This window comes from Meriones unguiculatus, chromosome X (assembly GCF_030254825.1).
Source record: "Meriones unguiculatus strain TT.TT164.6M chromosome X, Bangor_MerUng_6.1, whole genome shotgun sequence".
Lineage (NCBI taxonomy): Eukaryota > Metazoa > Chordata > Mammalia > Rodentia > Muridae > Meriones > Meriones unguiculatus.
The window spans coordinates 91,129,095-91,142,656 of record NC_083369.1 but is presented as its reverse complement, the minus strand read 5'-3'; the positions used below and the strand labels follow the sequence as shown (position 1 = coordinate 91,142,656).

At 35.5% G+C, this 13,562-nt stretch overlaps 1 protein-coding gene across 1 annotated transcript in view; it reads left to right on the top strand.

The window, feature by feature from the left end:
* The window catches only part of Cfap47 (cilia and flagella associated protein 47), a 446,261-nt gene that overhangs the window by 116,356 nt on the left and 316,343 nt on the right, over window positions 1-13,562 (top strand). Inside the window, exons 22-25 of the mRNA XM_060374666.1 lie at window positions 634-775; window positions 6,499-6,593; window positions 9,005-9,164; window positions 11,166-11,361. Of these exons, the coding sequence (XP_060230649.1) occupies window positions 634-775; window positions 6,499-6,593; window positions 9,005-9,164; window positions 11,166-11,361 (593 nt within the window). The remainder of the gene's footprint in view (window positions 1-633; window positions 776-6,498; window positions 6,594-9,004; window positions 9,165-11,165; window positions 11,362-13,562) is intronic.

Here is a 13,562-nt window from a genome sequence, read left to right as displayed (position 1 = left end):
ATGAGTCTCTGGGAAGACCCCTGTGTTCAAATTTCTGGTTCTGTTGCTCTCCTTGTGGAGTTCCTGTCCTCTCCAGATCTTACTGTTTCCCACTTCTTACATAAGATTCCCTGTACACTGCCCAACAGTTGGCCATAAGTTTCAGCATCTGCTTTGATAGTCTGCAGAACAGAGTCTTTCAGAGGCCTAGAATCTTTTATATACATTTTGATACTAGCTATAAATTTTGTGAGAAATAGGTTTGGGCTCATTTTGTTTCCCTAACATCTGTAGTAGCATAGATGCTTTATTTTTTTTATGATAAAAAGTAATCATTCTCTCTTTTAGGAGTGATATACTTAAATCCTTGCCTACCAAAGAATTCACAAAGACTTTTCTCTGTTTTTCATGATGTTTTAGTATTTATAGTGGGATATTTGGTTCATTTTTAATAAACAGGCATTAAGAAAACATGTTAGCTCATAGTTTTGGAGTCTTATTTTTCACATAGTGAAGAACATATCCTTAATTTTATTAAATAAATATTTTTAATACCACAAGGTAATTTTATTATGAAAAGGGTAATTTATGTGTATCAATATTATTAAACCATCAAAGTTATAAATATTGTTTTTTTCTTTTTTCTTTTGACAGATAGCAACATATGAATTTAGCTTTCCTGTCCATATTAATTCCTTTAAGGCTTCAGAACTCTACTCCAAATATTTGTCACAGAAAAAGATTTTAATGCCAAGAATATCACCACTTATTCCACCATGTTTTGTTCAAGCTACTGGTATGTAATATGAAATAGTCTTCTGAGTAAGTTTACACTTAAAGAGTTATGCTTAACATCCAAAAGTAAGGAAAACATCAGTATCATTTTCAGTTTTTAAAATTTGTAATATTAAATTAAAGCCATTCTCAACGTATACATATTTGACTCTTTGAATAAAATGGAAGAATTTTATAAAGCTACGTTAAAACAACATATACATTATTAAAACGTAATGATTTGAAAGTAAAAATATGAACAAATTTCTTAAACATTTCCTGAAAACAGACACAATTACTAATGGATAACTAAGTATTTTAAACATTAAACTTTGGAATTACTTATTGAATATTTCTCTATCCATGTTCTAAAAATATTTAAATACAAAATTTATAGACTCTTTAAGCTATATTTTTGAGAACCTTTAGATATGTTGTTTATTATATATGCTTATTTACTTTCCATGAGATTCAAGAATCATGTAATTTGTATGTTTAGCTCTAATACTGAGTTAAATTCTCAATAATAATATACTGTTATATGTGAGATCACTTAATCACTATATGTCAGATGGAAAGAGACACCTCATTGAACTACTGTGCCAATGTTGTAAGTTTCTCACTCACTAAAACATTCCAAATTACAAGTTTATGGGTAGCATGAAGCTTTATGAATTTGAAATTTTGACTTTAAAATGGCTTTGATAAACATTTATTTTAAAATTTCCTCTTCTAAAATTAATAAATTATCTCTTGTGATAAATTTTGCATTTTTATAACATTTTTCATATTTAGTAAGAATATTTTGAGATATTAATTTTATTTTTAGAAAGTTCTCGATTGATTCATTACTTCATGATAATTGTACTTTTTCTAAGATTTTAAACATTTCTTTTTTAAAAATTCAAATGCATCTCTCATCTAGAGTTCATAAGAATGATAGTTCCTGAGAAAGCAACAGGTTGATTTTCAAAGTGGTTGTACAAGTTTACGTTCCCACCAGCAGTGGAGAAGGGTTCCTCTTTCTTCACATCCTCTCCAGCATGTGTTGTCACTTGAGATTTTGATCCTAGCCATTCTGATGGGTGTAAGGTAAAATCTCAGGGTCGTTTTGACTTACATCTCCCTGATGACTAAGGACATTGAGCATTTCTTTAAGTGTTTCTCTGCCATTCTATATTCCTCTACAGAGACTTCTCTGTTTAGCTCTGTACCCCATTTTTAATTGGATTACTTGTTTTGTTGGTGTTTGACTTCTTAATTTCTTTATATATTTTGGATATTACCCCTATGTTAGATATAGAGTTGGTGAAGATCCTTTCCCAATTTGTAGGCCGTAATTTTGTTTTGATGACAGTATCCTATGCTTTACAGAAGCTTTTCAGTTTCATGAGGTTCATTTATTGAGTGTTGCTCATAGAGCCTGTGCTGTTGGTGTTCTATTCTGGAAGTTTTCTCCTTGCCAATGACGCCAAGGCTCTTTCCCACTTTTTCTTCTAAGTTTAGTGTATCTGGTTTTATGTTGAGGTCTTTGATCCACTTAGACTTTAGTATTCTATAGAGTGATAAATGTGGATCTATTTTCATTTTTCTACATGTAGACATCAAGTTAAATCAGCACCATTTGTTGAAGATATCATATTTTTTCCATTCTATGGTTTTAGCTTCTTTGTCAAAAATCAGGTTGAAACAGAGAATGAGACTCATAGTCAAACTTTAGGCAGAATGCATGGAATTTCATGAAAGAAGGGGGATATGGAAAGACCTGGAGGGAACAAGAGCTCCAAAAGGAGAACAACAGAGTAAAAAAAAAAATAAGCCCTGTGGACCCTGAAGAGAGTGATAACCCAACAAAGGACAATGCATAGTGAGGACTTAAAACCCTGCTCAGATATAGCCCATAGACTCAGTCTCCAAGTCTGTTCCCTAGTAAGGACAGTAGGGGATTCTTCTTGCATGAAGTCAGTGGCAGGCTCTCTGACTTGCCAGGGTAGAGAGGAAGACAATGCAACTAGTCTTGATGAGACTCGGCTAGGATCAGGTAGAAGCAGAGGAAGACCTCTCCTATCAGCAGACTAGAGGAGAGTCATAGGGGGAGAAGAGGGAGGGAAGCTGGGATTGGAAGTAGACAAAGGAGGGGACCACAGCTGTGATACAAGTTGAATAAATTGTTACAAATGATAAAAGAATGAGATTTTTCTTATTTCTTCTCTACTTTTTAAAATTACAGTTAATTTACTTTGTATTCCTGCTGTAGTCTCCTCCCTCATTCCATCCCAATCCCATCCTCCCTCCCTTGTCTCCTTCCTGCCCTTCTCTAAGTCCATTGATAGGAGAGGTCCTCCTCCCCTTCCATCTGACACTAGCTTATCAGGACTCACCAGGACTGGCTGCAATGTTCTCCATTTTGGCCTAGCTATGTTGTTCCTCCCACAGGAGGTGGGGAGGTCAAAGAGCTAGCCACTGAGTTCATGTCAGACACAGTCCCTGTTCCCCTTACTAGGCAACTCAATTGGATACTGTGCTGCCATGGGTTATATCTGAGCAGGGGTTCTAGGTTATATCCACGCATGGTCCTTGCTTGGAGACTCAGTCTCAGACAAGACCCCTGTGCCCAGATATATTTGGTCCTTTTGGAACGCCTGTCCTCTCCAGGTCTTATTAACTCCCCCTTCTTTGGTATGATTCCTTGCACTCTGCCCAAAGTTTGGTTATGAGTCTCAACATCTGCTTTGATACACTGCTACATATAGTCTTTCAGGCCCTCTATAGTACACTCCTGTACATTTTCTTGTTTTCTCCTATTTCCAATGTCCATCCCATTTGCCTTTCTGAGTGAGGATTGATTATCTTACCCCAGGTCCTCTTTCTTGTTTAGCTTCCTTACGTGTACAGATTTTAGTATGTTTATCCTATCTTATAAGTTTAGTATCCACTTCTACGTGAGTATATACCATGTGTGTCTTTCTGCTTCTGGGATACTTCACTCAGGATGGTCTTTTCTAGGTCCCACCATTTGCCTGCAAATTTCATGATTTCCTTGTTTTTAATTGCTGAGAAGTATTCCATTGTGTAAATGTACCACAATCTTCTCTACTTTTAAAGCCTTTGTAAATTTTGTGGTAGACTATGTTTTATTTTCTGAAGACATTTAAAAATTTATAGTATACACATTTTGCAAAAACATTTTATTTTATCTTTATAATGATTTGTTCTAAATTTTCTACTTTGTTTTCCCCCAGTTTCTTTTGATCATTGCTTGCTTTTATATCTTTATTAGTGTCTCGCAAAATGCTGATCTCCATAGTTCATATTGCATTTTTGATATTCTGGACACTAGTACATGTTTTAATAAAGGTAGGGTTTGTTCTGAAAATTTATGCCTTGAAAATTTGGTGATTCTTATAAAATTTTGGTGGAGAAATCTGAGTGAGACTATGTTTAACTGAAATTAGGTTTTCCAGATTTTAATTGATAATGTTAAAACAAAGCTTTGAGTTTACAGATATAATCTAGATAGTACTTTTTCTGTTTATACCATAAATTATTGCTAATTCACAAATTGAAAAGCCATTTTGTATGGGATTTTTGCTTTGGATCTACTGCTACTTGTCTTAGAGTTTCTCATGACTGGAATTGGGTATGATACACTGGAGCAAACCATTAGTAAAATTCTCCTTTCTCACATATCCCAACCCCTTGGTAAAGCAACTATAAATTTAATTGACTGTCTTAAACTCAGATACTAAACACTTACTAGACCCTATAGTTTTATTTTATTAAGAATTCAAATGTTGTCTGAGGAAGCGCCAGATTGCTTTCCAGAGTGGTTGTACAAGTTTACATTTCCACCAGCAGTGGAGAAGGGTTCCCCTTTCCTCCAGCATGTGTTGTCACTCGAGTTTTTGATCTTAGCCATCCTGATGGGTGTAAGGTGAAATCTTAGGGTCGTTTTGATTTGCATTTCCCTTATGACTAGGGACGTTGAGCATTTCTTTAAGTGTTTCTCTGCCATTCGTTATTCCTCTATTGAGAATTCTCTGTTTAGCTCTGTTCCCCAATTTTCAAATTGGATTACTTGATTTGTTGCTGTTTAAGTTCTTGAGTTCTTTATATATACTGGATATTAGTCCTCTGTCAGATATAGGGTTGGTGAAGATCCTTTACCAATCTGTAGGCAGTCGTTTTTAGCACTTCCTCAAGTTCTAGCTATACCACTCCTAGGCATATACCCAAAAGAGGCTCAAGTACACAATAAGGACATTTGCAAAACCATGTTTGTAGCAGCCTTATTTGTAATAGCCAGAAGCTGGAAACAGCCCAGATGCCCCTCAGTGGAGGAACACATACAGAAATTGTGATACCTCTACACAATGGAATATTACTCAGCAATAAAAAAACAAGGAAATCATGAAATTTGCAGGTAAATGGTGGTATCTGGAAAAGATCATCCTGGGTGAGCTATCCCAGAAGCAGAGAGACACACATGGTATATACTCACTCATATAGACATATAATATAGGATAAACCTACTATAATCTGTACACCTAAAGAAGCTAAGCAAGAAGGAGGACTCTGGGTAAGATGATCAATCCTCATCCAGAAAGACAAAGAGGATGGACATCATAAGAAGGAGAAAAGAAGGAACAAGTCAGGAGCCTGATACAGAGGGCCTCTGAAAGGCTCTGCTCTGCAGACTATCAATGCAGATGCTGAGACTTATGGGCAACCTTTGGGCAGAGTGCAGGGAATCTTATGAAAGAAGTGGGAAATAGTAAGATCTGGAGAGGACAGGAACTCCACAAGGAGAGCAACAGAACTGAAAATCTGAGCACAGGGGTCTTTCCTGAGACTGATACTCCAACCAAGAACTATGCATGGAGATAACCTAAGACCCCTGCACAGTTGTAGACCATGGCTGTTCAGTATCCAAGTGGGTTCCATTGTAATAGGAACAGAGACTGTCTCTGACATTAACTGGTTGGCCTGCTCTTTAATTACCTCCCCCTGAGGAGGAAGCAACATTACCAGGTCACAGAAGAAGACAATGCAGCCACTCTTGATGAGATCTAATTGACTAGGATCAGAGGGAAGGAAAAGAAGACCTCCCCTATCAGTGGACTTGGGGAGGGGCATGAATGCAGAGGGTGGAGGAAGGGAGGGATTGGGACAGGAGGAGGGAGGGAACCACAGGGGGGATACAAACTAAATAAAGTGTAACTAATAAAGAATAAATAAAAAAGAAAAAAAAGAATTTAAATGTTTCAGAAGTAAGATTAAGGAGTCAAGGGAAAGAATAGATAAAAAAAATTACCACCCCTTATGTAACTCTTTTAACGAAATTCTTAATTAATTTTTCACTTATTTATTTTCCCTGTATTCCAATTATGTTTTGCTTCTTCATTTCTGCATGATTTTTACCTTGGTATAGAGATCAAATTAATATCACTTGTCCTTTCTTATTTCAATATTCACTTTATTTTATTATTTTTAAAAGGTCAGTGGTATTGTCTTGGTTTATGTATAATTTATGACCACTAACAACTTATAAAATGAATATATGTAAGTTTGGAAACCAAGGTATTTTAAAAATGTTTGAAATGGAATTTTATTTTTTGACTAACAGTATAAACCCAAACCAGACCTAACTTTCTTATTATTTCCCTTGGAGAACATACTAAATAGTGTTCAAATTCTGTTTTTCTTTTTTAATATTTTTAAAATATTTTTACTTTTCTTTTAAAGTGTTGCAAGCACCACTGGAATTATCCAGCACTGTATTTGTCTTTAAAATACCATTACACGAGCTTCAAAATAATAAGGAGATCACAGGAATTCAGGTATATAAATAATTAACATACTTCATAGCTCAAAATTTTTTGGGTTTTCACTTAACTGATTATTTGAAAGCATGAGTGGTTTGAAATTTTGCCTGTTAGTAATGTGTTACATTTATTCAGGATATTTGGAGTAGCAACACTGGATTTTATAGATTCTAGTATATATAGATACAAATGTGCATGTGTGTGTTAGCGCATGAACTGTAGAGAATTTTCAGAATTTTCCTGTCGTTGCCTTCCATCACACTGAAAGAGCACAGGGTTATAGTTGAGCATGATTGCACATGGCCTGTTGTTCATTTCTGGAGATTTGAAGCCATATTATCATTCTTACTTTAGTGGAACTTTACCCACTGAGCCATCTAACAAGCTCCTGTAAAATAAATTTTTAAATTTTATTACTATGAGTATTCATTATGTGTCTATGTGGGCATGCATGTCATGACATATGTATGGGGGGGTCAGAGAACTTCATAGAGTTGTTCTATTCTCCTTTTACTGTGTTCTGGGGGTAGAATTCAGTTCACCAGATGGTGCTGTAAATGCCTTTGCCCATTGATCCTCCTCATTGCCACTCAGAATTTATTTATTTTTTTAAATTTCAACCACACATATAGTGACTTATCTTGTATACACAATTACATAATTTGAATTAGATTCAAATACATTTCATACATGTGTGAAAATGTGACAAGAAGCAAAATGCAGTTATATAATAAAGTAAGTTATATGTGACTCTACTATTTTTTCTTACTGTGTATCATTTCATCCCCCAATTAAGACTATATCTAGAAGGAAAATAAGATATGTATAAGAAAGAAGATCATATATATCTTGTAGGAGTTATATTTCCCCTAACATTTTTGGATAGTGTATTATTATTCCTACAACCAGTTTTGTTGAATATTTTTAATACTGATTAGAAAGTATATAGGGAAATATTTAACATTGAATTGATAAAAAATAGAATGTATGATATTAAGAATTTCAGATTAATAAAATATCTCTATTGGGCCAACCCTGCCTTCATTGTCCCTGGTCTCATTTTGGGCCTCATATGCTGGTGCCCAGCCTGCTATCAACCATGGGTAAAACAGGTGCCATGGAACACCACCATCACTTGCCTGGGGCACCAAAGCAGCACTTGTATCAGTGGCAATAGCAGCCTCAGTGGCAGCAATACAGGTGGCAGCGCTGGTGGCTGGGCTATGGCACCATCTGTACCATCATAGAACTAGTCTTACTGAAGTAGAATGTCTTTTTTGGACAGTAAAAAAATCTATGCCTACATGAGTCTAAACAAATGTTCTGAAATGTGCTCCCCATATCAGGAAAAGAAATGAGCTGTACATAATGAGGTCAAATGCAAGTAGAAACCATGACCTAGAATCTCCAGGAAAGGCAAAAAGAAAAAGAATGCTGTTTGATGTGCCCTGAAGTCTGATGAACAGAAGATCAAAGATTCTAGAAGTCCCCTGGCACCTTTCCAAACTCAAAATCTGAAACAACAGAACTTCCAAAAACTCCACCCTGTCAAGTGATTCTACTTGTTTGGTGGTGGCTGCCAAGGAGGTCCTAAAAATTATACTTGAGGGGAAGAGACCCGTTGGAAAGTCTGAAGGGAAAACGCAGAATACAAAACTCACAAATTTCTATGTAGTGTGAGATTGCTGCAGGAAGAGCAAAGCTGAGCTGCAGTCTAAAGAAAGAAAAAAAAATTGATGAGCTGATTGAGAGTAGGAGGGAATAGGGCATGAGGACTGATCTCATTGATGGCAAAGGCGGAGGTGTGATTTCCACCATGCAGCTTTCATTGGGAGACTTCATGGTAGAATACCATGGGGACATCACTGAGATCACTGATGCCTAGAAGCAGGAGGTTTTGTATGCAAAAGAGCCCTGCCAAGAGCTGCTGCATGTAATATTTTCAATATCTGAATAAAACCAACTGCATGGATGCAACTTGAGAATATAATATAATTCAAATATAATTCAGCAATTATATTTGACATCACATGAAGAACTTACTTGACATCACAGTGACTCATTGCAATTGATTTTTTTTTCTATTCTCTAGTTTCTTGGTTTGATTTGGCAGTGATGTGCTAAATTTCAAAGAATTAGGGAATTTAAAGAAGACATTTGTATATGTATTTTAGAATTATTCTGTAAGAAAGTATTCTCTTTTATTTTAGTATGTCAGTATTAACTAACATATTTTTTATTTTTGCTGTAAATAATTAATATAAGAACTCTGAAAAAAAAAAAAGAACTCTGTTAGGTTGGTCCTTTGGTTTATTACTATTATAATAATTAAATACTCAGATCTTGTTTCTAACAACTAAATATTATAATGCATTTATTAATTTTAAAAAATTTATTCATATATATATTCTTATATGTATGAACAGGCTCTTGTCTTATTTAATATCTCAAAAAAACCTGTTCAGTGGTCTTTGGATATTGGCAAAAGTGACAAATATTTCAAAACTGGCATATTCAAATTTACTGCACTCATTGGAAGTCTGAAACCAAATGAAAAGTATACTATTTTATTACATTTCTGTCCACGTAAGTATTTTTCTGTTTTTTAAAATATTGTTTTAGATATTTTATGTGTACTGCTGTTTTGCCTACATATATGTGGGTATAACTTGTATGTGTCTGGGGCCTGTTGATGTCAGAAACAAATGGTGAATATGCTGAAACTGGTTGTGAGCTTCCATGTAGGGAGACGAAATTGAACCTGGATCGTACTGCTGAGCCATCTCTCTAGTGGCCCCTGACAGCTTTTCTTCAAAGCAGAGACAGTTTCACTCATCATATTCCATTTTCAAGAATCCCTTAATATTCTTCAGGAAGTTTTATAAAAACAATTATTTTTTATTAATCACAGTTTATTAACTTTGTATCCCAGCTGTAGCCTCCTCCCTCGTCCCCTCCCAACCCTGCTCCCTCCCTCTTTTCCTCCCATGCCTCTCCCCAAGTCCACTGATAGAGGTGGTCCTCCTCCCATTCCCTCAGACCCTAGCCTATTAGATCTCATCAGGACTGGCTGCATTGTCTTCCTTTGTGGCCTGGTAAGGCTGCTCCCCCTTGAGGGGGAGGTGATCAAAGAGCCAGGCACTGAGTTCATGTCAGAGACAGTCCCTGTTCCTATTACTAGGGAACCCACATGGAGAATGGGCTACATCTGTGCAGGGGTTTTAAGTTATCTGCATGCATGATCCTTGGTTGGAGATCATGATCTTGGTTGCATGCATGATCCTTAGTCTCAGAAAAGACCCCTGTGCCCAGACTTTTTGGTTCTGTTGCTCTCCTTTGTAGCTCCTTCTCCCCTTAATGTCTTACATTTCCCCCTTCTTTCATAAGATTCCCTGCACTCTGCCCAAAGTTTGGCTATGAGTCTCAGCATCTGCTTTGATACCCGGCTGGGTAGAGTTCTTCAGAGGTCCTCAATGGTAGGCTCCTGTTCTGTTCCCTGTTTTCTCCCTCATCCAGTGTCTATCCCATTTGTTTTTCTGAGTTAGGACTGATCACCTTACCTAGGGTACTTCTTCTTGCTTAGCTTCTTTAGCTGTACAGATTTTAGTATGTTTATCCTATATTATATATCTAATATCCACTTATAAGTGCATCTGCTTCTGGGACCTCATTGAGGATAATCTTTTCTAGTTCCCACCATTTGTCCTCAGGTAGTTTTTGATGTTGTCATTATATTCTGTATTCCATAAGGTATTAGCAGCTTCTGTTAAAGCATTGGAAACAACAGAAAATAAGCTGATTAATAAAAACATATTATTTAAATACGTTTATAAATTTTGTCATTCTATTTCTACTCTTTGTGTAAGCACAGTATAAGTTCTTTTTTATTGTATTGTTGTTTTGTATGCTTTTTTAATTCTTCATATGACATTTATGAAATTGATTTGCAAATAACTAAGAAATAATATGAGTGACTATATAGCATATGATGTGAGATGTGGCGAGAAGAATGTACATACATATCTAGATTATCTGGAACTGTGCTTTTTGAAATTTTATTTGATATTTTGCCTGTATTTTGCAATATCTTTTTTTAGTATAATGAAATTGTTTTAGAAATTTGGGAAGATTAGTGGTTTGTGGAATTGAAGAACATCTCTCATGTGACTTTTACTGTCTTTTTTTGTCTTTAATAATCATTGATTTAGAAATTTATTGAAGTTGGTATCTTGGACAAAACAAGTTTAATAAATTTTTAAAAAGTCCTGTTATACTCCTTCCATGTATTATTTATTTTCCCTCATGTAGTAACATCTCTACATGTAGTAAACATCTCTTCTCCTATGTGCATTTCCCTTCACACAGTAGACATTAAAAAGATTTGCTCCATCTTTAGACAAGTTATACTTGGAGATATATTTTTTTTCAATAATGCTTTATTTAGTTTTTATTTTCCCCCTCGGGCTGCTTTGTTCCTGCATAAACTACTATGCCCCACTGAGCTATAATATTATAGTACATTTATATAGTAATGCTTACAGTATATATAATTTTGTATGTAAACTAATCTGTAGCACTTTTTTGTAGAGGAGCCTATAACATACCTAGCCGACGTTGCTATACGATTAAATGATAATTTATCTGACTATACAACATTAAAACTGATTGGAGAGATACAATTACCAAAGATAGTTTTTGATCCACCATTTGTATGTTTTACTCCTGTTCCTTTGGATATCACAGCTGGGGTAGAAATCAAAATTTTGCCTCAAAACTATTTCAGGTAAATTGTTAATATGAAATTTCCACATCTTTATTTGTTTGTATCTGTGTTATGTGAAAATTATACACTATATTCAACTTCTTACTGTAGTTGGTAAGCACTATTAAATCATTTCATTATACAATGACAATTTAAAAAATAAAATAGCATTTGTAGTCATTTTTGCCATTTAAATGAGCTTAAAAATTTTCAGTATAAAAAAACAGCACAAGATTTGTGCCTTAAAATATTTTTGACACCACAAACAATATTACTTTTTTCTCTAAGGGTTTATATGGATCAGTATTGTTGGTGAGTTTAGCTGCATCTTTTGTTCAGTATCTAAATGGGCAGGAAAATATGTATTAACTGCAGCTTTAAAATCTTCTGTGTCTTAGTCCTCGAAAGTCATGAATCAGAATTATTGATTGGGGCCATATCTAGCTCTTAGCGTTCATCTTCTGGTCTTAAACATGTGGTCATATGTGTACCATGTGCTCCAAAATTATCAGCAATCAATTTCTTTTTTACTGTTACCTCTAAGCTTGTTTACTATCACATAGCACAATCTACATGATATCAGCTGAGAGATGCTTTGAGATTTGGACTGTAAACAGAGGACAAGGCACTGCTATTTTTTGTAAACATTCAAAGCTTGAAGGAGAAAGAAATGTATATTCTTTTATTATGAGGTATATCATGTTATATATTTTAAAATAAAAGAATATATTAAATGTTTTTCTAAATATCTTTTTCTTCATCCAGAATTACTTTAGATATGTAGTGAAATAATTTACTGTGCAGAAGGAGTAGTCAAAATTTTCCTTTTAATTCATTTTAGGGTTTCTATATCTTAGTTTTGTGCATGATTGCAAAATTTTGGATGTCCTTCATGTACCAGGATATATTAAATCAGTTGATAGAATTTCCTGGGGTGGGATTCGGTATTCCTTTTAAATTTATTTATTTATTTATTTATTTATTTATTTATTTATTTATTTATTTCAATTTGTTCACTTTGTATGGATTCTGCATCTCCCTCCCTAGTCTCTTCCCAGTCCCACCTACCATCTTTCTTCTCCCCCATGCCCTTTCCCTAGACCCTTGGTAGGGGAAGACTTCTTCCCCTTCTATCTGAACCTAGCTTATCAGGTCTCATCAGGACTGGCTGCATTGTCTTCCTCTGTGGCCTGGCAAGGCTGCACCCTTAGGGGAAGGTGATCAAAGAACCAGCCACTGAGTTCATGTTGGAGACAACCCCTGTAACCCTTACTAGGGGCCCATTTTGAAATTTAGAAACCTATGGGCTTCCTTAGAACAGGGGTTCTAAGTTCTCTCCACGCATAGTCCTTGGTTAGATTTCTCTCTCTGCAAGTAGCCCTTGGCTGAGGGTTTTGTTTTTTGTTTGTTTTGTCTTTGTTTTGGCTCTGTTACCCTCCTTGTGAATTTCCTGTCCCCTCCAGATCTTTCTTTCTCCCTCTTCTTCCATAAGGATTCTGGTACTTTGTCCATGTAAACACCCAAGATGCCCTTCAACAGAGGTATGGATACAGAAATTGTGGTACATTTAAAAAATGGAATGCTACTCAGCAATTAAAAAGAAGGAAATCATAAAATTTGCAGGCAAATGGTGGGAGCTAGAAGAAAACATCCTGAGTGAGGTAACTCAGAAGCAGAAAGACACATATGGTATATATTCACCTATAAGTGGATATTAGCCATATAATGTAGGATAAACATACTAAAATCTATAGTCCTAAGGAAGTTAAACAGCAAGGAGGGCCTTAGGGAAGATGCTTAATCCTCATTCAGTAGGTCAAACAAGAATGACATCGGAAGTGGGAGAAGACAAGGAACAGGACAGAAGCCTTCCACAAAGGACCTCTGAAAGACTGTACCTACCAGGGTAAAGAAGGTGATACTGACACTCATAGCCAAACTTTGGACAGAGTGTGGAATCCTTATGATTGCAAACTTTTATAGGTTGCATGTGATTGTGACTCTCACAGTTATTTATTTTTATATCTTGTGACTGTTTTGTTTCATCTACCATGACCAAGTAGGCTTCATCCCAGGCATGCAGGGGTGGTTCAATATATGGAAATCCATCAATGTGATCCACCATATTAACAAACTTAAGGAGAAAAACCATATGATCATCTCCTTTGATGCTGAAAAAGCATTCGACAAAATTCAACATCCATTCATATTTAAAGTCTTGG